Source organism: Pristis pectinata, chromosome 2 (assembly GCF_009764475.1).
Source record: "Pristis pectinata isolate sPriPec2 chromosome 2, sPriPec2.1.pri, whole genome shotgun sequence".
NCBI classification, from domain to species: Eukaryota; Metazoa; Chordata; class Chondrichthyes; order Rhinopristiformes; family Pristidae; genus Pristis; species Pristis pectinata.
The window spans coordinates 38,795,850-38,820,434 of record NC_067406.1 but is presented as its reverse complement, the minus strand read 5'-3'; the positions used below and the strand labels follow the sequence as shown (position 1 = coordinate 38,820,434).

Below are 24,585 nucleotides of genomic sequence, written 5' to 3'. Positions count from 1 at the left end.
TTTGGCTGACGGACGACCTGCTCTTGCGTTTGGCCTTCCACAGGACATCTGCCCGGACAGCTACCTCACGTGGGTTGCTGAAATCGGCGTTGGCCAACAGCAGGTGCATGTCATCGGGTAGTTGTTCGAGGAAGGCCTGTTCAAACATTAGGCAAGGCTTGTGTCCCTCAGCCAAGGCCAGCATCTCGTTCATTAGGGCCGATGGGGATCTGTCCCCCAGGCTGTGGAGATGAAGCAGGCGGGCGGCGTGCTCGTGACGGGAGAGGCCGAAGGTCTGAATAAGAAGGTCTTTGAAAGCCGGGTACTTATCCTTCTCCGGAGGAGACTAGATGAAGTCTCCGACCTGGGCGGCTGTCTCCTGGTCCAGAGAGCTGACCATATGGTAGTACTTTGTGGAGTCAGAGGTGATCTGCCAAAGTTGGAATTGTGCTTCAGCCTGGTCGAACCAGACGCTGGGCCGAAGCATCCAAAAGGTGGGCAGCTTGAATGCCACTGCGTTGGCTGCTGCGTTGTCGTCCATTGTGTGGGTCCAAAATCCGTTCGGACCGTCGGGGTCACCAATGTAGCGGCTGCTACCACGATGTGAAAGCAAGACACTAGTCGGTGGGCTGCAGAACAAAAACGGATTTATTTTCCCACCTTGCGCGGGCCTTTTAAGAGGAACGGTTCCTGCCCACCGAAAATGGAAATGACGTATGCGCTACATCATCAAACTTTTCCCACGTGCGGGTTCTCCCCGTTGCTTGGAATCTTGGGCCTCGCCGCTCTGACGACGTACGACCCGACCGCCGAGCCGGTTCGCTTGCTTGGACGGTGAGTTGCTACATTTGTATATTTAAGCTGTGGCTACAAATGTTGAATGCCGAGCGGAATCTGGGCTAAAGGAAGAAGATTTGTTGTGATCAACTTTGATTAGGTCAGATGACAAGTAGACATTGGATTTTATAGATCATTTTTATATGTTAATATTCAATATTGGCCAAGTGGAGCTGGATCCTCTACTGATAATGGAGGTGCCCAAGCTTGTAGGTTGCCTGCCTTCTGAGCTGTTCTTGGAGCAGCCTCCTGGCCACTGTCTGACACTGGGAAACCAGCTTCCAGGGCTTCTCTGCTGCCCCCAAAATGGCCCTGACAGGCACTGAGACACTGCTGCAGGTTTACTGGCTGTTATAGCTGTCCTTAGGATTAAATGCTTGTGTATGTTTGACATTCATAAAAATATTAATAAAGAAAATTTTTAATTAATATATCCACACATTAGAACAGAATAGCAATATACATACATATAAATAATTAAAATCAGATAAAGAAATTTCCTTCTACTTTTCTCCTCGCAGCTGCTTCCTCCCATTGAAATCACTGGCCCATTGAAATAAAGCAGCTCAACCATCATCTGTGGAAAGACATGTATTTGGTCAATGGCTCTTAAATATTGTGACATGATGGAAACCTTAGAAGTGTTCAGTGTCAAACTGTTTAAAATCAGAATCAGGTTTATTATCACTGACATACGTTGTGAAATTTGTTGTTTTACGGCAGCAGTACAGTGTAAGACAAAGACATTAAAAAGCTTTAAAGATGTCCAATATAATGATAGATGACTTAGCACATGATCAGTTATAAAGTTTCAAATTTGAATAATGTGCAACAAATCATGTGTAGAATCTTCACGTTGAAAGTTATTAAGATTTTTTGTTTAGTCTAAAACTAGCAAGCCAAAAGATCATTTGGGAGATAACCTGAGGAAAGTATGAATGTTGGTCTGAAGTTTCAGTGATAGGAGGAATCAATTTTCAGACCAGGGAATGTAAACATTGAAAAATTGGAGGAAAAAAGGTATAAATTTGAAAATGCACTCTTTGGAATTATGGGAGGTGTCACATCAGGGCTAAAGTTCTGATTGGTTGCTATGCAAGTGAAGAAAAACTTGCTTGTTAGGATGTAATAGTTTATCAATCACCAGCATCAAATAAGATGATTGCATGATGTGACAATATTTGGTTTTGATAATGTAATGTGGATGTTAGGTATGTCTTATCTGTGCATTTAAGAATATGGACCATGCTGTTTGTGGATCATTTGTAGTTCAGAATAGATATAAGGAGAATAAAGAGAGCTTGGGGAAAATCTAAATTCAAGGTTTTAAAGGTATGTATTAGGTTTCTGATGGCAGAATATAAAAGGAAGAGAAGGTGTGGGGTGATGTTTGAATCAAAAAGAAAGAGGTATTGTTAGTAATTAACACACAAAATGCTAGAGGAATTCAGCGGGTCAGGCAGCATCTATGGAAGGAAATGGACAGTCGACGTTTCGGGCCGAGACTCTTCTTCAGGACTGGAAAGAAAGGGGGGAGATGGCCATTATAAAAAGGTGGAGGGAGGGAGGGGGAGGAGCAAGAGCTGGCAGGTGATAGGTGAATCCAGGTGAGAGGGGGATGATGTAAAAAGCTGGGAGGTGATAGGTGGAAGTGACAAAGGGCTGAAGAAGATGGAATCTGATAGGAGATGACAATGGACCATGGAACAAAGGTGAGGAGGGGAACCAGAGGGAGGACTGTGTGGGTAATGGGTAGATCAAGAGGGCGGAGGAAGGGGAAAGAGAAGGGATGATGGGGCTGGTGGGATAAGGGAAAACAAAGGGGGGGGGATCAGGTTGCCAAAAGTTGGTGAAATTTGTGTTCATGCCATCAGGTTGGAGACTACCAAGGTGGAATATGAGATGCTGTTCCTCTAATTTGCGCCTAGCCTCAACTTGACAGTAGAGGAGGCCGTGGACAGATATGTCAGTGTGGAAATGGGAAGTGGATTTAAAATGGCTGGCCACCTGGCTGTTACGGCAGATGGAGTGAAGGTGCTCAATGAAGTGATGTCTCTCAATCTGCGTCAGGTCTCACTGATGTAGGGGAGGCTGCACCGGGAGCACTGGATGCTATAAATGGCACTGATGGATAAATGACACATTGGTACTTTCCTCAGGTTATCTCCCAGTGGCTAGCCATTTTAATTCCAAGTCTTGAACTGGTTAAGAGATATGGTGAGACAGACTTGGGTGCCTTCGGTGATCATGTGAAACTGAACATTTGTGGATACTTGCTGAGGGGTGACATGCAGATAAGGAATAGGAGGTAGCCAAGGAAAGATCCATGTTGGAGTCTAGAAGGAACAATGCAGATATTGCTGATAAATCTCTGGCTTTGACTGGGTAGGTAAGAATGGTATTCCCACTTATTTGGTAATTGGTTTATTATTGTCACCTGTACTGAGATTCAGTGAAAAGCTTTGTTTTGCATGCCATCCATATAGATCATTTCAAAACATGAGGACATCAACATAGTACAAGGGGAAAATCAATAACAGAATGCAGAAAATGATGTTACTGTTACTGTGTAAGTGTAGTGCAGGTAGACAAGAAAGTATCTTTATGTCTAGATGCTCCATAGATGAGTGAGATGGTGTCAGCCGTGAACCTGTTTCAGCGGTGGGCAAATTGCAGTAGGTCGAGGTTGTCTGGGAGGCTGGAGTTCATGTGTGCCATGACCAGTCTCTTGAAGCACTTTGTGATGGTGGATGTCAAAGCCACCAGGTGGTAGTCATTAAGGCACATTACCTTATTTTTCTTTGGCACCAGGATGATAGCAGGTGGGAACCTTCGATTGGAGTAGGAAGAGATTAAAAATGTCTGCAAATACTCCTGCCAGCTGATCTATGCATGATCTCAGGATATGGCCAGGTCACCATCCAGGCTAGACGCTTTCTGTGGGTTTGTTCTCAGGAAGACTGATCTGATGTCCGCAACGGTATCTGTGAGTTGGAGGCTGTCAGGACGGGTGGTTTTCATTGCCCTTCTGTTCAAAACGTGCATAGACTGCATTGACTTCATCGAGGAGGGATGCGTTATTGTCAGCGATGCTGCCCGTCTTTTCTTTGTAGCCTGTTATAGCATGCAAGCCCTGCCACAACTAATGGCTGGTCTGGGACTCTATTTTGGACTGGTATTGTCTCTTGGCATCCCTGATAGCTTTACGAAGTTGTACCTCGATTTCCTGTATAGGTCAGGGTCACCTGATTTAAATACTGTAGCCTTAGACTTCAGTAGGGAGTTGATCCCTTGGTTCATTAATGGTTTCCAGTTGGAGAACATCCAGATTGACCTCTTTGGTATGCAGTCCTCTGCACACTTGCTGATGACATCTGTGACAGTGGTGACTTACTCATTTAGATTGGCCGCTGAGTCCCTGAATATGGACCAGTCTACTGACAGAAAGCAGTCGCGTAGAAGTTCATCTATTTCCTCAGACCAGCACTGTACAACTTTCTGTACTGGATCCTCGTGTTTCAGTTTCTGCTTGTGCACAGGGAAAAGGAGCATAGCTTGATGGTCTGATTTACCAAAGTGCAGGCAGGGGATGGATTGGTTGGCATCTTCAATAGATAATGGAAGAGAGTTTTTTGGAAGAGGATGATATTCTCACCCACATCCAAGACTGTGGACAGGTCAAGAAAAATGGTATTTTACCTGGGTGCAGACGTCTTTGTGACTTTCAGGGCTATTTTAGTGAGGGTGCAGGGGTGAAATCCTGACACAGGTACTGAAGGGTGATTTGGCATTGGGCTCCAGGAGATAAGTGTTGTCAAGCATTAAATCATTTGATAGAAGTGAACAGAATTCATGCTGGAATGGCTATCAGGAGGAGCAGGTAGGAGATGGAACATAGAACAGTACAGTATGGCCCTTCGGCCCATGATGGTGTGCCGACCAATATAAACCTACTCCACGATCAATCTAACTCTTCCCTCCTACACAGCCCATAACCCTCCATTTTCCTTACATCCATGTGCCTATCTATGAGTCTCTTAAATGTCCCTATTGTATCAGCCTCAACTGATAGCTCAGCATTGAGTGGGAAATTCCCAGGAGGAGTAGAAAACTTGCAGTACAGGAGCAGTTGTTGGTTCAGGATCTGCTGAAACAACTCTATAACTGATGCAGAGGTATACGGTAGAGCCAATCATCGTCATCTGCTTCATTATGAGGTACTAGTTTGAATTTTTAACCAAAGGTTCTTCAAGAACATTAAAAGGTACATGCTTCTCAAGTCTGCTGTGCTATTCAGTAACATTGTGGCTGATCTGATCATTGGCCTTAACTCCACTTCCTGCATGATCTCCATAACGCTTGATTTCAAGCTTGTATGAGCTTGATGATTCATACCCGCAACACTCTGGGCTAGCAGATGCCAAAGTTCCTTGTTGTCAAAGGAATTCTTCTTTAGTTTGGTCCTTTATCTTGAGTCTGAACCCTTAGCTATAGATTCTCCCATCAGGGAAGTATCTTCACACAATTTGTCCTGTCTAACCACTTCAAAATCTTGCATTTTTGAATAAAATCACTTTTCATTTTTCTAAACTCATAGGAGTATAGGCCTAGACCACTTGATCCTTCCTCATAAGATGACCCCTTCATCCAAGAAATCAGAACTAGTTGGCCTTCTCCATATTGCTGCTGGGGCAAAATGTTCTTCCTTAAATATGGAGACCAAAACTATACACAATACACTGGATGCAATCTCACCAAAGCTGAAGACAATTGCAGCATGGTTTCCTTGCTCTTGTACTCCATTTCCCTTGCCCAACATTTCATTTGCTTCCTAATTGCTGTAACTGCATGCTAGCTCTGTTTTTCTTGTACTCTGCATTACTTGAGGTTATATTCGACAAATTCTAGACAAAGTCTATCATCTTCATTTAATGAGTCCAACTGCCTTTAGATATTGAATGCTATTAGTATTGCCAAGATCCTAGGGTTGATCTTTGACTAGAACTGAACTGGACCCTTTGCGTAATTTGACTACAAGAGCTGGTCAGACACTACAGCAAGTGACTTGACCCAAGGCCTTCCACTAAATCAAGTAAGTAATGGGACATTATCCAAATTATAGTCTCGTTCGTGTCTTGTTTATTGCCCTGAATGTTCATTTTCCTCCCCTCTTTGCCACTGTGGTTGGCATTTACAAAATACACTGTGCAATTCATTACAGCTTATTGGAAAATACTTCTCAAATCCTGTCCTTTATCACTTTGAAGGGCTATAGCAGATTACCGGAGCTCCATTAGGCCGCACTTGGTTCAAGTCTGCTTTGATACCAGGGCCTTTTGAGAATGAAGTTAAAATAGTTCTTGTTTTAAAAATAAAAGTGGAAATTTGGAGATCTGTTCTCCAAACAGCAATTAATGTTAAATCTGAGATTGATTTATTTTTTATTAACCTGCTTTTGCTCCTTATCCATATCATCTTGGGCTAACAGCCATGATTTTACTAGTGGAACCTACTGAAGTGTTAAATGGCTTTTTCTTTCCTATTTTCATAAAAGCAGATATTATTTGGAGAGCTACTTTTCTGCAATGGATCTAGTCTATACATTTGCCACAAACTTGGACGTGTCCTTTATTGGTTTATGATCCTCTGGCTTATAGTCGACCCAGATTAAAGGCATTTTATGTGATTTCAAACTTGCATGGAGAAGGTGTAGGGGGAAATGAGCATCAAACAAACATTAGAACAAACATGTAAATGATACACACTTAGATCTGGAAGTAACGGGTTATTAAAATTAAAGTAAGAAATAAATATAGGAATAATGATCAGGTACAAGTGCAGTGAATTGCAAATAGGCATTTGCAAGGATTGAACTGCTGCCCAAACATTGATACCATCTGTGCAGTCTGCATGCCAGGTAGTCACATAAGAGATTAAGCAGAGATGCTCTCTCTGGTACAATTAACACCTGTAATAAAGCATTTTGCTGTCTGAAAATCATTGAGACAGGTTACTTATTCACACATTCTGTGACACGTACAGGTGTTAAAACAGTTTATTAGTTATAAAATAATATGTTGCACTGGACATACAGGCGGGTGAGTGAATGAGCCATTTATAAATTATGTATGCATGTTTTGCAGCAAGCTGCTTGGTGTTTTTCAGTTGCTCCCAGTTTGTAAGACACCAATTAGTGTTGAATTCTAAATAATTGAACAACTTTGATTCCCTTATCATTTTAGATCCAGGCATAATGTATAAAATAAGTTTTAAAAACCAGAAGACCCTTGAGTAAAAATTGTTCCACTTCTACAGATGTGAGGAAACAGCAAGCTCTTGCCCAGATCAATTTTATATTGAATGCATAATTTCTTTACCAAAATTGATTTGTAATTATTTTTTCCTGACATCACTGTCAAATTGCCGTGTAAATTGGGCAGGCAGTAGTCCACACCATTTGATGGGAACGGCATCAAGCCTGTGCCAGTTACACGGTCAAATCTAACTGGAGTGCATTTGTCAATCTGGCAGTACTAATTGTGTTCCATTTAAGCAGCTCGTCAGTTGGAAGGATGGGCTTTCCATTAAAAGGACTGTAGGCTACTTGTAAGTAAAGAGGACAGTTACATATTGATGGTGAATAGTTGATGGAAATCTTCAGTAGTAGTCAGCATGAATTCAACCAGTGTTTTGAATCTGGAATGCAGGTAGTTCTAAGAGATGTAAAAAGGTCCTTTTTTGCCTCTGGATGACTGGTGCTGAGATGGATTTCTTTGCAACAGTGAAGAAAGGATTCCAGAGTGACTAATACCACCTGCATTATTGCCAATATCAGACTTTAGAGTGGGAAAATTGTAATGTAGCTTAGGATCCCTATAACTTTCTCCTTCCTTTTCTTTATAGTACCACCTAACCCTGTCATTATTATCTCTCATATACTTCCCATGCTTGTCTCATCAGAACTGTACATCTCACAGAACTCAGGGAATACAAATAAGCTCAGGCAATCCATTGTCAAAATTTAACTCCTTTAGTCCCAGCATATGTAGCTGCATTGCATATTTATAACTACTGAGAAAGCATTAGTTCGTTGTGATTATAACCTGTCCACAATAATGCTTAATGTTTACTTATTTGCCAAAACCAATGAAGTATGATTTGTTCTTGTTTTTTGGTCAAACATTAATATTCCACTAACTTCATTGTGTGCATCAGTGTAAACCTTTGTTATTGCTTAGAATTTACATCTTTGTCTGACAGCATTATGCAGTTTTTATGATTGTGAAATTTATTGAATCACATTGAATAATAAAGCAATAGAAAAAGACACTACCATAATAAATTGATGAATGTGGATATGGTCCCTTAATACTTAGTTGATTTGTACCTGGAATCAATAAAGAATAAACTAATGAGTGACAACTTTGTAGTTCTAATTCATTTATGTTCCAGGTCAGGCCATCCAGGAGCAGTTGTTCCAACGGAGTAACTGCACTTGTATGCATGTACGCGGCATAAGTAAATTGAAAGAGATGTAGGAGCTACTACAAAATTTTGAATGCTAAAGTTCTTTTAAAGACTCTGGTTGAACTTAATCTTCTCCATCTTCAATGGACAGAAACTGATTGAAATAGCTTGTACTTCATGCAAGATTTGGGTGAAAAACTTTTAGTACAGTACTTACTGCAGGCAGAATTCCGAAGTTGTAGCATGTGGCTGATCATGACAGGGAAGCTGATGTAAACCATGACCATTGGAAAAAGAAATGTGTCCCACCTGCCTCATTGAATTTATCCTGCTAATTAGGCTATGGCTATTTCTGTGTCTCAAGTCCACTTTCTTCTGTGGTCACCATATCACCTGATTCCTTGGGTTTCCAGGTATCTATATTGAATATACTTAATGACTATTTACAGCCAAAGATTTACAGTCCACAATGTAAAAACAAATCTCTTCACCTTGGATCTAAAGGAACATTCCCACAGAATACATGGAACTGGAACTGTCAATTGAATTTGCAGTTAGGGGCACCTGAATTTGTTTTCCAATGAAACAAAAAAAGTGGTGAGAGGTAAATAATATAAATTTAGTTTTATACTAAGATTTATTAGCTTACAAATGGGAAAAAAAATAAATGTTTTGGTATTTATGTTTTGTAACAAATCAACTTGCAGTGCTTAACACTTTGATATGCTGCTCTGAATTTCCATTACATCCTTCTTGTTAAGGCAGGCTGCACTACTTCAGCAAATTGGTCAGACATCATGCTGGCTAGTGAAATGATTTGTAGTTTGTGAGACTGGTTTATGTAAATGAAGTCTCAAGTTTACTGATGTTTGACCTGCAAGAGGGTGTAACAGTAATGTTTGGTATATTAATACACAGTGCCATTGAGTGGAGGACACACATTTTTCACTTTCACTGATGGATTCTAGTTTTCAGGTGCACTTTCAAGGAGTGTTGCAAAACAGATGCTTGTGAGAATGAATCCAGAACTCACTGAAGGTGGCATTTCCTACGCTGTTTCCATACTGTAGATGAAAATAGCTTAGGAAAAGCATAACAGAACATTTCAAACTAAAATCAAGCAGAAGGAGAACCTGTGTGAGGGCAGAATAAAGTTACCACATTATTAGTTCTAATGGTGTCTACTCTGATGAATTTTCACCAGGTTTAAAAGTTTAAATCTTTGTATTTGGAAACCAGGGGGTGCCATGATCAACCAAATTTTTTAAAATTAAATTTTCTACTATGGGATTCGCAGCCCTGCATGTTTTTTGATTGCTATTCAGATGGAAGGCCATCAAGCTGCAAGGATATTGTGCAGTGGTCAGGATATATTTTGGCATGAGTTGTATTGGTGGTGATGGGAGAAGAGCATTGGAAAGCTTTGAACTGGAAACTTGGAAGTGTGGGTTTTGACACACATTCTACACATGTTTTAAGTCTGTTGAATGATTCTTGGGTCATGGAAGGATTTCCGATTTGGATGTTGGCTTGATTTGCTTCTAGTGGGCAGGTAGCACTCAGGAACAGGGTGCAGGACCAGATAGTTCTGGGTCTCAACCCTGGGGTAGGGGATTGGTTAGTCTCTAACTCCAGAGGTTTTTGTATTAGGAGGATGGAGGGGGGTTGGATTAGTGGTCTAGGTGACACTGCTCAATAGGCCAAAGGGAAGAGCTCCTGTTCCTCTTGACTAAGAGGAGTGTTGTGACTGCACTCATTTTCTCCCTGAAAACGTTCGCTCATCTTGCTTCAGCTGCTGCCTTTTCCAAAGCTGAGGAAATGGAAGTGCCCACAAGCATGTTTTATCATTATTAATACACCAGTTTACCCTGGTCCCAATCTTGGTGAAACCTGAAAGTTGGAGACACAAAAAATTCTGCAAATGCTGGAATCTGGAGCAATGCACAAAAAAAAAGTGCTGGAGGAATTCAGCAGGTCAGGCAGCATCCATGGAGGGAAATAAACAGTCAACATTTCGGGCCGAGACCCTTCATCCTTCGGCCCGAAACATCGACTGTTTATTTCCCTCCATGGATGCTGCCTGACCTGCTGAGTTCCTCCAGCACTTTTTATGTATTGAAACCTGAAAGTCAGTAGTTTGGAAGTGACTTCTGGGTGCACTGAGAATTTTTCTACATTTGACTCAGCTGAAAACAATGTCATTTATTGACCCTCATTAAAGTTCACCCTCTGCTTTTGTCTCCAGATGCTGCCTGATTTGCTGCGAATATCCAGCATTTTCTATTTTTATCTCTTGCTAATTATGAAAATACATCAAAGTACTCAATTAAATGTATTAAGAATAATTTGCATTAGAAATGCGTCTCAAATAATGTAATCATCAGTTGATGTTTGTGTTTCCATAAATTTTGTAAATGTTTTGAAATGTTTTTCTTTTAGATAAATTCCAAGAAGAACTCTCCTCAGCCAGCTGCTTCAAACCTGGACGGTTCCTACCTGGGCATCGTGCCTCCTAGCGCATTAAATGCTGTTAATAAATCTAAGCAAGTTCTTGTTGGTTCATCCATAGCACCTCACCCTCGGTATGACCGGGGCTATTATTTCCCAAACAATAGCGTTCTCAATCGAGTTTGCCCTATGGACAGCCTTCCAGTCCAGAATGGTTGTGAGATAAAAACGGAGACTTCAGTTCATGGAGAGCCAATTGTAGTAAGGCATTATAACATAAAAGATGTGCAAGCTGGTACATCCAGTTTGACTTTTGATATTACTGGTGACCAACCTTCTCAGTGTGGATGGTTAAAAGGCGAGACTGATAATGGAAATCAATTCACTGATGGACATAACAGGAATTTCAGACCATTAATGGAACATAATGCCACCTCGGGAATGTTTTGTGATGCAGCAGTGAACGGTCGAATAGGAATGATGACTGGAGAAGTTTTGCATGAAAAGAAAATGCATGCAGACCAAAAGCAGCGGTTATTGTGTCAGAAAAAGGAGCTGGAGCTGGAGAAAGAAACACTGCAGAGATTGCTCGCTCAGCAGGAGTCTCTGCTCCTTTTAAAGCAACAGCAGTTACAAGAGTCAGTGTTGGATTATAGCAGGTAAGAACTCTGTTGAACCTTGAACTATCCTAATGGAGGTAATTTACCTTTTAAAATTAACCTTTATTAGATTGGCAACAAAATATTAATTAAAGCTGACAGCGTTGTCTATTGACGATGGTGTTGAAACCCTTTTCCTGGAACAACTTTAATGAGTTTGAAGAAAATGGATCCCATGTGGTAGCAACTTGTCCAATGTTTCGGTTTAACTGATCTTAGTTTTTTTTTAAATTTCACACCTGCATGGCATTCTGAATGTTATTATGTTTAGAGCAGCTGCAATTCAGTAGGGATTTTAACAACATTAAAAAATAATTATCAGTAATTGACAGTAAAAGCAAATTTCAATGGCAGTTGTGTGGTAACCATAACAGTGTGTGCATATTAATAACACAATGAGTGTAGTAAGGTTGCAGTTAATATTCAGATCAGATTGATTGCATAGTTTACATTGGGCTGTAAATGTAACATTGTTAAATCTAGTATAGCTTTCACAATATTGGCCTTGAGTTATATTACAGTGCAACATTTTGGTTGCTATGCGTTGGAATTTTATCAAAAATCTGTTTGTTGAATGTGAAAGTAGTGCACTTCTGGATTCTTTTATATATAGCGCCCACTGTGTATGATGTGTGTAACCACTGAGCGCATCTAATATGCCTCATGGTGAAATAGACAATTGTTATCCATTGTAATTTGCATGAAGAATAGCAGTATGATGAAGATACTGGAGCCTTATTTTTACATTGGGGGAAAATAAAGTAAAAGATTAAGATACTATAGATATAGAATGTAAATAGTGATTGTAGCCCCTAAGATTATGTACTTTGTTCCATATGATAAATGACTTGGGCTTGCAGCAGTAAAGAAGAGGCAAATATGCTATTACTTGCTCAGTCAAGCTTTATGGCTTTTTTTTTGTTCCCTGTTCTACAATGTGTCCATGTGATCAATGGTTTTTGGATTATGTATGCTAGGCTATGATAATTTGAGAGTCCATTACAGGTGAGGCATCTAGATTTGGCCTTCTGAATTATCCAGTGGAAACAGCTAAAATTTATTAAACTATTTTAAAGTAAACAAACCATCACATCATTAAGTCTTCCTAATTGTACTTGCCAGTTAGTGTTTTGAGACATAGATTTGGAACATTATATAGTTTGCTATAAAAAGTTTTTTTTTGGAGTTGCTATTCATGATTGGGGTCAGAAAGTAGATCAATATACTAAAGAAATTTTCAATATTTTCATAGGTCCAAGCATCTTCTATTAGAAGCAGAAGACATGAAGTATGGTGAGGTTCCGACAAACAAAACAAGAATTTCTTTACTAAATTCAGCTGGAGCTACTGAAAGGTTAGAAACTTTTTTCTCACCGATTGCATGATTTATGCCAAATATATGGCTATGATGGACTTTGCTTTGTGAATGTTGAATAACATTTTCATTCAACCTTCTATACTGTTGTGGATGACCGTTAGTAGACATTAGATTTAAGGTTTCATAAAATTATCAGCCGAATGCCCTTCATTTTTTTTGTAATTGGTATCCAATACATCATCCCATTTAATATTATACTTTTGCTTCTTTGCTTACAGAGCAATTAGTTTGTGGGGCGAAGGGGTGCAGGAAGAAAACTCTATTCTTGTGACTCTGGGCACTTTTCCATCTCTTGTCACATTTATACTGCAGCACTGGTAACCGTACCTTCGTATCAAACTCAGTTCATGCTGTAAAATTTGTGACCTAAATTTCACTTTTAAGATCTTCCATAAGATTCACCTGTTTTTAGCAAGTGTTTGACTTGTTAAATGATTAAGGGGTTCAAAACAGTAGGAACAATTTCCTCTTGTGAGAGAATCTTGATCAAGAGGTATCTTCTTAAAATTAGAGTAGAGCCACTTAGAAATGTGGGAAACACAAGCAATGAAAAACAGGAAATTTTTCATTTTTCATTTTTCAGCCATAAAGACTGTGAATCTATCTGTTCCTCAACATTTTTAATGGCTTAGTATCCACTTGAGGAATACATCAGAGCAAAGAGTGGTTTTCGCTGTAAATGAGTTGCTAATGCAGCTACTGGTCTAGGGCTACACAGACAAAATGCTGGAGGAACTCAGCAGGTCAGGGCTGCTTGCCTGAGTGTCAGTTTTAATCTGCAAGTCCCTTATTATGAAACATAAATGGAAACACACAACTAGTTGGGCAGCATCTGTGAAGAAAGCAGATAAGTTAATGTTTCAGGAGGCTGCTTTTGAAATGTTAACTTGAGTGGCATAGGAAATTTTATGTTTGTTTTAGACAGGCAGATAGAATTGTATTCAGGAATCAAAGAGCTTTTGAGATTCCATTTAAACCAGGTTTAATATTGCAGGGCTTGTGACTTTTAATTTGAGCGTGGAATCCCATTCCTTGGTCCTGGACTTCAGCTGAAAGATGCTTTTCTAGTCTTTGAAACTCCAGAAACCAATGATACACTGAGTAAATTACAAGTTTTAATGAGGTTTACCACTATTAGAACTCTGCTAATGGTGCATCTATTATAGATCCCTATGGTGACATTTAACAATCATTTTTTTTGTACCCAATGTTAAGAATCTGTTTAAGTCTCTTAATTTCAGTTAAATTGTTGTCTAGTGATGTAGAATAATTTAGGTCTGCCAAAGTTAAGTTAGACAAATTTTGATGAGAGGTAAAATTCTAGAGAGACCACCTTTCCTTTTGTTGTTTAATGATCAACCTTAATTAACATGCAAATTTGAAATAATTAGAATGCATTAAAGGTGTTTAACCACTTTTCCCTAAAGAAATATTCAAATTAAACTGAGTGTGGCTTTAAATAATTTAATTCTGTAAGATCTATGGCAACAATTTTCTGCTACATTTTAAGAAAAGTGAGAAGGTTAAACTTATTTAATAAGTAATAATCAATATTAAATAATCCTATTCTAGAGATTCTTTGTAATGGTCTTCATTAAAACTTAATCATTTACATTTTTACAAAAAGAAAATATCCAGTTTTACCAGCATGTATATAGAATAATCCTTCAAGCATTTCCTATTAAGTTGAATGTATGTTTGAATAATTCATGTCAAGATGCTTCATTTGAGCATCAAATCATGTCTTCAGCTTTTGATGATTGAAGTTGAAGGTGGTTTATATTAATTTGTTTATACATTCTATGTAACACCTAATGCAATTTTATTTCCCTAGTGTGGAAGAATGAATGGGATAAGAAGTTATTTTGTCTTTAAGTATGTACTCTGAAATAGTCCTCTAAAGGCAAAATAATATTTTTCCCTTTTGTCTGGCCATGTGACTGCATTAAAGATTGAAAGCTTTCAGCAATTATATTGATGTTTTTTTTAAATTTGAGAAATCAAAGTGAAAGGCCACGGGCCATTGTGCATGATATCACCAAACTTAATACATTGCAAATTGGTGAGAGAGAATCAGAGCAGTGATTAGATACCAAATCTGAATTTTAGTAAGACTGAATGAAGTAAGCTGTAGCAGAGTTTTAACATCCTGATGTAAAAGAAAATGAGTTGGATTAATAAATTCTGTGATTTCAGTCAAGGTACATGTAGGATGGAGAAAGATGAGGCAGGATAACTGATTTTCTGCTGAGGAATATGAAAGGATATTTGTGAAAACTTCATGCATTATTGTTAAGGGAAGTGAGAAAGGTTTCAGAATCATAATCAGGTTTATTATCACTGACATATGTTGTGAAATTTGTTGTTTTGCGGCAGCAGTACAGTGCAAGACCTAAAAATTACTATAAATTACAAAATAGTGCAAAAAATAGAATAATGAAATGGTGTTCAGAAATCTGATGGAGGAGGGGAAGAAGCTGTTCTTAAGTTGTTGAGTGTGGGTCTTCAGGCTCCTATATCTCCTCCTTGATGGTAGTAACAATAAGATGGCATGTCCTGGATGGTGAGGGTCCTTAGTGATGGATGCTGCCTTCTTGAGGCACTGCCTTTGGAAGATGTCCTCGATGGTGGGGAGGGTTGTGCCCATGATGGAGCTGACTGAGTCTATGACCCTCTGCAGCCTCTTTCGATCCTGTGCATTGGAGCGTCCATACCAGGCTGTGATGCAACCAGTCAGAATGCTCTCCACTGTACATCTAGAAATTTGCAAGAGTCTTTGGTACCATACCAAATCTCTTCAACCTCCTAATGGAGTAGAACTGCTGGCGTACCTGCATGACTGCATCAATGTGTTGGGCCCAGGATAGATCCTCTGAGATTTTGATGCCCAGGAACTTGAAGCTGCTCACCCTTTCCACCGCTGACCCCTCGGTGAGGACTGGTGTGTGTTCTACTGACTTCCCCTTCCTGAAGTCCACATCAATTCCTTGGTCTTGCTGACGTTGAGTGTGAGGTTTTTATGACACCACTCAGCTAGCCGATCTATCTCACTCCTGTACACCTCATCGCCATCTGATATCCTGCCAACAACAGTGGTGTCATCGGCGAATTTATAGATGGTATTTGATGACTGTTTAGCCACACAGTCATGACTGTAGAGAGGGTAGAGCAGTGGGCTAAGCATGCGTCCTTGAGGTGCGCCTGTGTAGACTTTCAGTGAGGAGGAGATGTTATTACCGATCCGCACTAACTGTGGTCTTCCGATAAGGAAGCAGAGGATGCAGTTGCAGAGGGAGGTACAGAAGCCCAGGTTTTGAAGCTTGTTGATTAATACTGAGGGGATGAAGGTGTTGAACATTGAACTGTAATCATTAACGGCAGCCTGACGTGTGTTTTGCTATTGTCTAGGTGCTCCAAAGCAGAGTGGAGAGCCAGTGAAATTGTGTCCACTGTAGACCTGTTGTGGCAGTAGGCAAATTGCAGCAGGTCCAGGTCCTTGCTCAGGCAGGAGTTAATTCTAGCCATGACTAACCTCTCAAAGCACTTCATCACGGTAGATGTGAGTGCTACCGGGCGATAGTCATTGAGGCAGCTTGCCCTGCTCTTCTTGGGCACCAGTATGATTGCTGCCCTTTTGAAGCAGGTGGGAACCTCACGCCTCAGCAGTGAGAGGTTGAAGATGTCCTTGAACACTCCAGCCAGTTGGTTGGCACAGGTTTTCAGTACCAGGACAGATACACCGTCAAGGCCCGACACCTTGCGAGGGTTCACCCTCTTGAAGAATGTTCTGACATTGGCCTCTGAGACACATCACAGGGTCGCCAGAAGCTGTGGAGATTTGCACAGGTGTGGTGTTATTCTCCCTTTCAAAGCCTGCCTAAAAGGCACATCCAAGGAACGGTGAGTGGCTAGATATGAGATTGTCTATTGTTTTCATACGTCATATTAAAGACAGACACTTTGAAATAGCGAAAAGCATTTCTTGTCATCACACCTGCATCAGGACTTGGTTTAAACAATGGCAATGAGTAAATCTGATCTATGGTATTAGACTAAGTTACCTGGCATCTTGAACTTGCCTGTGTAGTTATTTTCTAACCTGCTTAAGTTGTTAACCTTTGTCAGATGTGGATATGTGATAGACTTCGATACAAGAGTCCAAATTTTTTGATGGAAAAGAAAGTATTTGATGCAAATAAGAAAACTAAGCTTTAGTGCAAATTTTATCATGATATTTTACAAGAAATAAGTATCTACACTTGTGTATTTCTCTGTAGTGGAGAAGCAGCTGATGACTGATTTGCTGAGTATTTCCCAGAGTTCCTACACATTTTGGATTTCCAGCATTTTGACTTGTAGAAAACCATTTGCCTTGTTTGCAGGCAGTGCAGATGCCCTGTTTTCATGACTGGACAATTGAACACTCATTCATTTGCTTTGCTGTGACAGAGGCAGAAGTGAAGTGACGGCAGTCCAGATTCACATCTTGCTTACTAGCACTTCACCTTTGCCACCCTACGCACCTCATTCATTTCATACCAATGCGTTTGTCTTCAGCAAAATCATCTGCAAGTGAAAGTCTCATCCAGATTCAGTGTTTCAAAATTCTTCCGATTCCTTTACTAATTTTCACTCAGTAAACCAGAGCTCATCTTATTCTACTGGACATATGCTAGCTTGCCTCAAGTCCTGTGCTTGTTTGCATTGGCCCAAGAATGACTAATAATTTGATTTTAAAATTCCCTTCCTCATCATGAATTCCTCCATGACCTTGCCCATTTCTATTTGAACATGGTTGTTTTAAGATAATTTATTTCAAGAATAATTAGTCCAACATATAATTCTGCTTTTTAAGAAGTATGGATTCTTACAGTTTTGTGAAATGTGGCTGAAATAATTCTAAAATCCTCTTCCATATGGTGGTTAGACATCCACAGGAGTCTGAGTTCTGTACAGTTTGTGTTGTGCATTTTATGCAAATTATAATTTTAGCACTTTGTGGTATCTGAAGTTGATAGTGTTGGCGAAGTATGTCATTTGTACTTGACTATGTTGGTATTGTACACTGGAAAGCACTCCAGTTGGTTGGAGTTGTATCTCACTCAAAGGAAGATGGATGCAACTGTTCAAGGTAAATCGTATACAGCCCCAGGGTGTTGAAGTAGGTCTTCCTTCAGGCAATGTCTTGGACTGAATTATCTTGAGCTGTTTCATTAATGATCTTACTTCCATCAGAAAGTCAGAAGTAGAATTTTTGCTGATTATTTCAATATTTCAACTTCATTTACAACTGCTAAGCAAGTGATGTAGCCCATCCTTTCATGCAGCAGGATCTAGACAGCATCCAGGCATGGGTTGATAGCTGGCAAGTAATGTTTGCACCCCTTAAGTGCCAGGCAATAAACATCTCCAACAGAAATAAGTCTAAGCACCTCTCTTTGGTGGTGGACATGTTGCTGGTACTTGAGTTCCCTAATATAAATAGCCTTGAATCAGAAATTCAACTATATTAGTCCCATAAATACTGTGGCTACAAGAGGAAGTGAAAGGCTGCCTATCGCGTGGTGAGTAGTGCATTTCCCTTGTCTGTATCTATAAACCGCCTGGGTTTGACTGAATGAAGTTGCACATTCCAGACAAATTATTGGTTGACTATGGTCTTTCATATCATCTGGATGAGAATAAGAAATTTGGATATTTGCACCAGAAATGTAGATCTGAAAACTAAAATGACAATCATGGGTTCTGTGCTTTTTCATTTTCATTTAATTCGGTTCGATAGTTGTTGTGTTACTGAACTTGTAATCCAGGAATCTGGGTTCATCTCAATGTAAGATTTAATTTTTTTCTCCCTCTGTGTTTTATAATCTCTTATCTGGCATTTTTAGGATGTTTCTAATTTAATGGCATTGCTTTTGGGATGTGTGCAACATTGTTCATCAAATTATTTATTCAAATATTGAATAATGTCTTTTATTTCCAAAATTATCAGTAACATTTTTAGGGTAGGTGGTGACCTGGTTACTTCTCTAACTGCAGGAAACTAACAAAGTTAATGGCCTGAATCATGATGGACGAAGCCTGTTTCCTGAATTTGCTATCCAGGATGCCTGGCTTACTGAACATGCTTTTGTGGATATGTTCCAGTAAGGATGAGCAAGTTGACTGCATCTGAGAGCTGTCTGATAAGACCTCAGGTCTGGTGAGCTCCATGACAAATAGATCTCAGCTGATCCAGGAGCTCTGTGGCACCGTTGACAGCTCACCACTGGCAAAGGCCTTTGAATGGTTTTAGATGTCTTTTGTAGTCAGGGAGCCCAATTTCTCTGTCTTGTTTCGCAGAAAAGCTATTATACAATTCTTAAATCAAAAACTGTTCAATGAACAATGTCGCATCGCCAAGTACACCCAGACACCACCTCAGCATATCAGTATCTTGCTGTTGAATTCGGTGACAGAGAGGGAGATCCAAATGATCTGACATCTCACCTTTACTCTTTGACTTTAGCTTTTGGATAGGCATGCATGGAAGTCTGAGATAAGTTGACCCATGAACAGTTGATAGCTAACACCTATGAGAAAACTGATGAACAAGTAGCTCGATTTTGTCACTATGATGACAAATTAATGCAAGAGTTGCAGGCTGTATAACCTCTGATGTACAGCGGCATACTGGAGCTGATTTCAGTTGAAGTTACACCTCTGAATATTTCTAGTGGTAAGCCATCTATGCATAATTTTGAGCTGCTTGCTAAATCTACACTTTGCGTGTGCAGATCCCTTAACGAGAACTAGCAGCATCAGCCATTGCATTTGATGGGAGCAGTAATGGCTTTGTACACATAAATGTTGCAAGAAACTTTGACAGCTGGTTAAGTCGGCTCCCTGCCTTGGCTCAATATTAAAGTTGAAAGAAAACTAATTGTCCAGTAAAAAATATAAATCTAAAAGATTATTAAAATTTGTAAAATATTAGCTATTTAAAAAAAAGTTTAAAACACCTAAATGAATGCAATTTTAAAAACAAGTACATTACCTTGGACTTGTTCCCTCGCAGATGCTTCTCTCCATTAAAATGAATAGAGTTGTTGTTCCCTTGCCAGGTCTAACCTGGCATAGGTTCATTGGGTAAGTTCCCCAATGTGAATGCTGAGAAATTGTCAGTGGTTGCCTTTCACTGCTAGATCATGTAGAGTCCAGTAGTGTAGTGCGGTTGGCAAAATGCTGACATACACTGGGAGGAAGTTTGAATCATGTGCCTCTACGCATGCTTGTGTGGGGGTCCCAAACACCATTTCTCTGGAAAATACAGGATAGTTTGTTAAAAACTTGCACTGTATACACACAATGTTCAAAATGTAATCTGTACTAGACAGCAATAATCCATCATTTTAAATAAGTTTCCATCTGAACGACAGTTGTTACACATTTCTCAGGAAAATGTAAGATTTTTGTTACATATTAGGCTTACTATATTTAAATATATGTAACACAGTTAGAGATCCCAATGTATCCCACTGCAGAAATGCACAGATGGTCAATATGACATTTTGCAGGAATAAAAAATATTTAAGATAGCGCTAATGTAACCATGTAATCACTTTTTATAAATTATGTATGTGTGTTTTTAAAATGTTCAGACTACAGAATAGTCAACTGTGGCACTTTTTAATTCAACATTGTAAATATGATATTAAAATTGATTTATTCTGCTAAGATTTATTCCTGTTGCATGGGTGAAATTAGGTAATTTAGTTAAGGAAAATTAGTCCTTCAGTGGATAAATAAGCACTAACAAACTAACAAGTCATGTGATGTTACAGTCTTTATTCCAGTATTATGGTAGAAAAGCATTCACTTGCAGGAGATTAAGGGGACATTTCATGAGTGTAAAGACTGGTAATTCACAAGGGATAATAACATAAGTAGATTATGGAAGTCTCTTACAGGAGTGAAATAATGCCTGTAATTTGCCACAACTGCTAGGACAGTCATGTTTTATGTTTTCATGACAACTTTAAAAATGGTATTAAACAGGTTTGAAAGGTCAAAATTTCCATATGGGTGTATGATTCTCCATTGATTGTGCTTGCTTTGGTATTGTCTTAAATGCGGAAAATTTAAATTTATAAAATATTCACAATTTCTGTGCTATATAATAACACTTATTTGCACAAATGAAATTTTCATGAATATTTATTAATGTTCCTTCTTAGTGTCTTTTTTTTTGAGTTAATCATCTTTAAAATATGAAATGTTCTGCTACAGGAACAAAGGACTGCAGATGCTGGAATCTCCATGAAAAACACTATGATGATGGAGGAACTCAACAGGCCAGGCACCATCCGTGGAGAAAAGCAGGCAGTCAACATTTTGGGTCAGGACCCTTCTTCAGGGCTGAAGATAGGAAAAGGGGAAGCCCAATATATAGGAGGGAAAAGCAGAGCAGTGAAAGGTGGACAAAGGTGGGGAGGCGGGGTGGGCACAAGGTAGTGATAGGTAGATGCAGGTAAGAGATGCAGGTGCAGGGGAGGAGGGGAGAGCATTTACCTGCACCTCCCTTAATATCATCTTCTGCATTCTGTGCTCCAAGTGTGGCCTCCTCTACATTGGTGAGACCAAACGTATTCTAGGTGACTGTTTCAACAGAACACCTGCGCTCCGTCCGTAACCACAATCTGCACCTCCCTGTTGCCAGTCACTTCAACTCCCCATTCCACTCCATCACAGATGTGTCAGTTCTCGGTCGCCTCCACTACCAGGAGAATTCCAAGCACAAACTGGAGGAACAGCACCTCATTTTCTGTCTTGGAACCTTGCAGCCTAATGGCATGAATATTGAATTCTCCCACTTTAAGGAATCCTCCCCCCAAACCCCCCCTCCCCCCCCCCCCCCCCAGCCATGTCTCTTCTTCCCTTTCCTAGCCTATCTCTTTTTCTACCCCCCCTTTTTTCTCCTTACCTTTGACCCATTGCCCGGTGGATCTGCTCTCCCCTCCTCCTCCACACCTGCCTATCACTATCTCTTACCTGCATCTACCTACCTTCACCTTGTGCCCATTCCACCTCCCCACCTTTGTCCACCTATCACTGCTCTGCTTTTCCCTCCTATATATTGGGCTTCCCCTTTTCCCATCTTCAGTCCTGAAGAAGGGTCCTGATCCAAAATGTTGACCACCTGCTTTTCTCCACGGATGCTGCCTGACCTGAAATGTTCTGCTTTAGGCCTAAAGAGTTATTAGACCTCTCAGTCTTTATCGCAAATTATTGTCATGTTGTGGAATGAAGACTTCACATTTTTTATGCCAATGTGTTTAATGGAAATGCAGCACTTTAATATTGCTCCATGTTATTGTTCAGTAAAGCATTGCTTCTGGCCAGTTGATTAGCAACACCTTGTGGGATGCTAATATATTACAAGGCATAAGCTATATAATATTTTAATTAATTCCAACAAAAATTCATAATGTGTTAGTTTGAAAACTCTGCATTCCTTAAATTTTTATGATTATTGAAATTGTATAATTTTCAATATTATATTCAATATAATATTGAAATTATATAATGATCTGTTGCGTTACTCACTGACGAGGGCCAATTCCAATATTTTGAAGCTGAGGATAGCTCTGTTAATAAAAGATTGGGATCGATACAGTTATGAGAAATGATCCTGGCTCAGATGATCAGGATAAAGATTGAGTTTTGTCGGAAGTAAGAGTAGTAAGGGGAAGAAGTCACTAGTGTGAGGAATCCTAATAGTGATTAGGTTGCAGGACAGAATCAAGAAATAAGCGGGATACTGTGAGAGAGAGACTGCAGTAATTTAGTTTTCTTACATTGGCAAAAGTAGTCCTGAGCAAGAGTGTATAGCATGTTCAGGTGTGTTCCTTAGAACAGTACATTGTGGAACCAACCAGGGAACGGGCTGTTTTAAATCTGGTCATGTGTAATGAGATGGAATTAATTAATCTCATTGTAAAGGATCCTCTGGAGAGAAACTATCATGGCATGATAGAATTTAATATTTGGTTTGAGAGTGAGAAACTTCAGTGTGAAACTTGTAAATTTAAATGGCATTCACAAATATATGAAGGCAGAATTGGCTAAATTGGGCTAAGGATGTAGATTGAAAAGTAAATAAGATATGGCATAGTTCTCAACTAAGGTAAATTCCATCGAGGAAGAACTTTAGAAAAAAGGATGATTATTCTGTGGCTGACTAAGAATGGTATGAAATTTAAAGAAAAGGCATATATGTTATGAAAATTAGTGATTAGTCAAAATCTTGGTAACAGGCAAAGGGCGAGAAGATAGACTGAGAATATGTTGTCAATAAATATAAAAACATACAGTTTTGCAGATACTTTGGTTTATTGAAAAGTAAGAGTGGCAAAGGTAAATAGTCCCTGAGAGGGTTAGTTTGGGGAATTAATAATGGGAAATAAGGAAGTGGCAAAGAGTTTGAACAAATGTTTTGTATGTCTTTACAGTGGAAGACACTAAACACATTGACTCTGTATTTTCAACTATTATTGCAAAGGAGGTGGAGTACTTGAAGCAGTCAAACAACTACTATCACAAGGGACGCTTAGGGGCCTGAAGCCCATCAGGTGCCTTGGATGTGATCACCGCATCCTGGGATGTTAAAGGAAATGGATGCATTGGGTGTGATCTTCCTGAATTCCCTAGTTTCTGAAACAGTCCCAGCAGTCTATTAGTGAAGATATTATGCATATTTTATTTTTGACAGATTTTAAATGCAGTAGGAATAGGTCAGCAAAAACAATGCTTCAGGTTTGATGCTGTACCAACACTTTAATATTTACATTGATATTAAAGTACAGTTTTAATTTATTTTTAAGAGAATAATTTATACAGATTACACTTGGTAAACTATTCAAATAGCAATAGCTGACACTATATGTGGACTTTTTTAATGGCTTTATAACCCTGGGTTTTGAAATAGCAGCTACTTCTCTTCATTGAGATCCATTACATAAGTTTTTCAATGTAATTTTTCCATGGAATGTAGGCATACAAATATTTCACATTTCCTTATGATTTAGGAGGAGACTACTCAGTCCATTGAGCCTGTGGTGGCTCTCAGAGTAATCCCATTCCTCCACTTATTTCCCTGAAGTCCATTCTCTTTCACATACCCATCAACTCCAACCTGATTCTCCTACCACCCATACGCACTCGGGTGAATTTACAGCAACCTTTTAAACTATGAAGCAGTGCATCTTTGGAATACGAGAGGAGCTGGGGGAAGCCCACGTGAGAATGGGGGGAGGGACATGCAAATTCTACGCAGACAGCACTAGGTCAGGATTGAACCTGGGTTACTGGAACTGTGAGACATAAACACTGCTGCACCAGAGTGCCACCAATTGTATATGGTAAAATTTGTAGCAGATTATATTGTAGCAGAAGTTGTTTGGTGGATGAAGTCAGAGGATGGATTTAGGACAATTTCCTTGAGAAGTTCATCATGGGACCACCTGTAGTAGTCTACTACATTCCTTATTTATGTAATGAGACTAGATTAATTCATAATCTCATAGTAAGGAAATTGCAAATTCAATAATAGAATTGTAAATTGAGTTTGAGAGTAACATAATTCAGTTAGAATCTAAAGTCTTGAACTTAAAGTTGATAACATAAGTGTGAGGATGAACGTAGATTGGAAAATTAAATTTAAAAAAAAGGCCAATATTTAAATGATGGTAAACTTTTAAAGAAACAGCTCATGACTCACAACAAATGTACATTTCATTGAGAAATAAAAATTCAACCTGAAAAGTGACCCGCTGACAC

The 24,585-nt window shown here is 39.4% G+C and overlaps 1 protein-coding gene across 2 annotated transcripts in view; it reads left to right on the top strand.

Moving 5' to 3' along the window:
- The window catches only part of kiaa1328 (KIAA1328 ortholog), a 138,338-nt gene that overhangs the window by 58,697 nt on the left and 55,056 nt on the right, over window positions 1-24,585 (top strand). For both annotated transcript variants that reach the window (XM_052044007.1, XM_052044009.1), the window contains exons 7-8: window positions 10,723-11,390; window positions 12,643-12,744. In XM_052044007.1, the coding sequence (XP_051899967.1) occupies window positions 10,723-11,390; window positions 12,643-12,744 (770 nt within the window). The remainder of the gene's footprint in view (window positions 1-10,722; window positions 11,391-12,642; window positions 12,745-24,585) is intronic.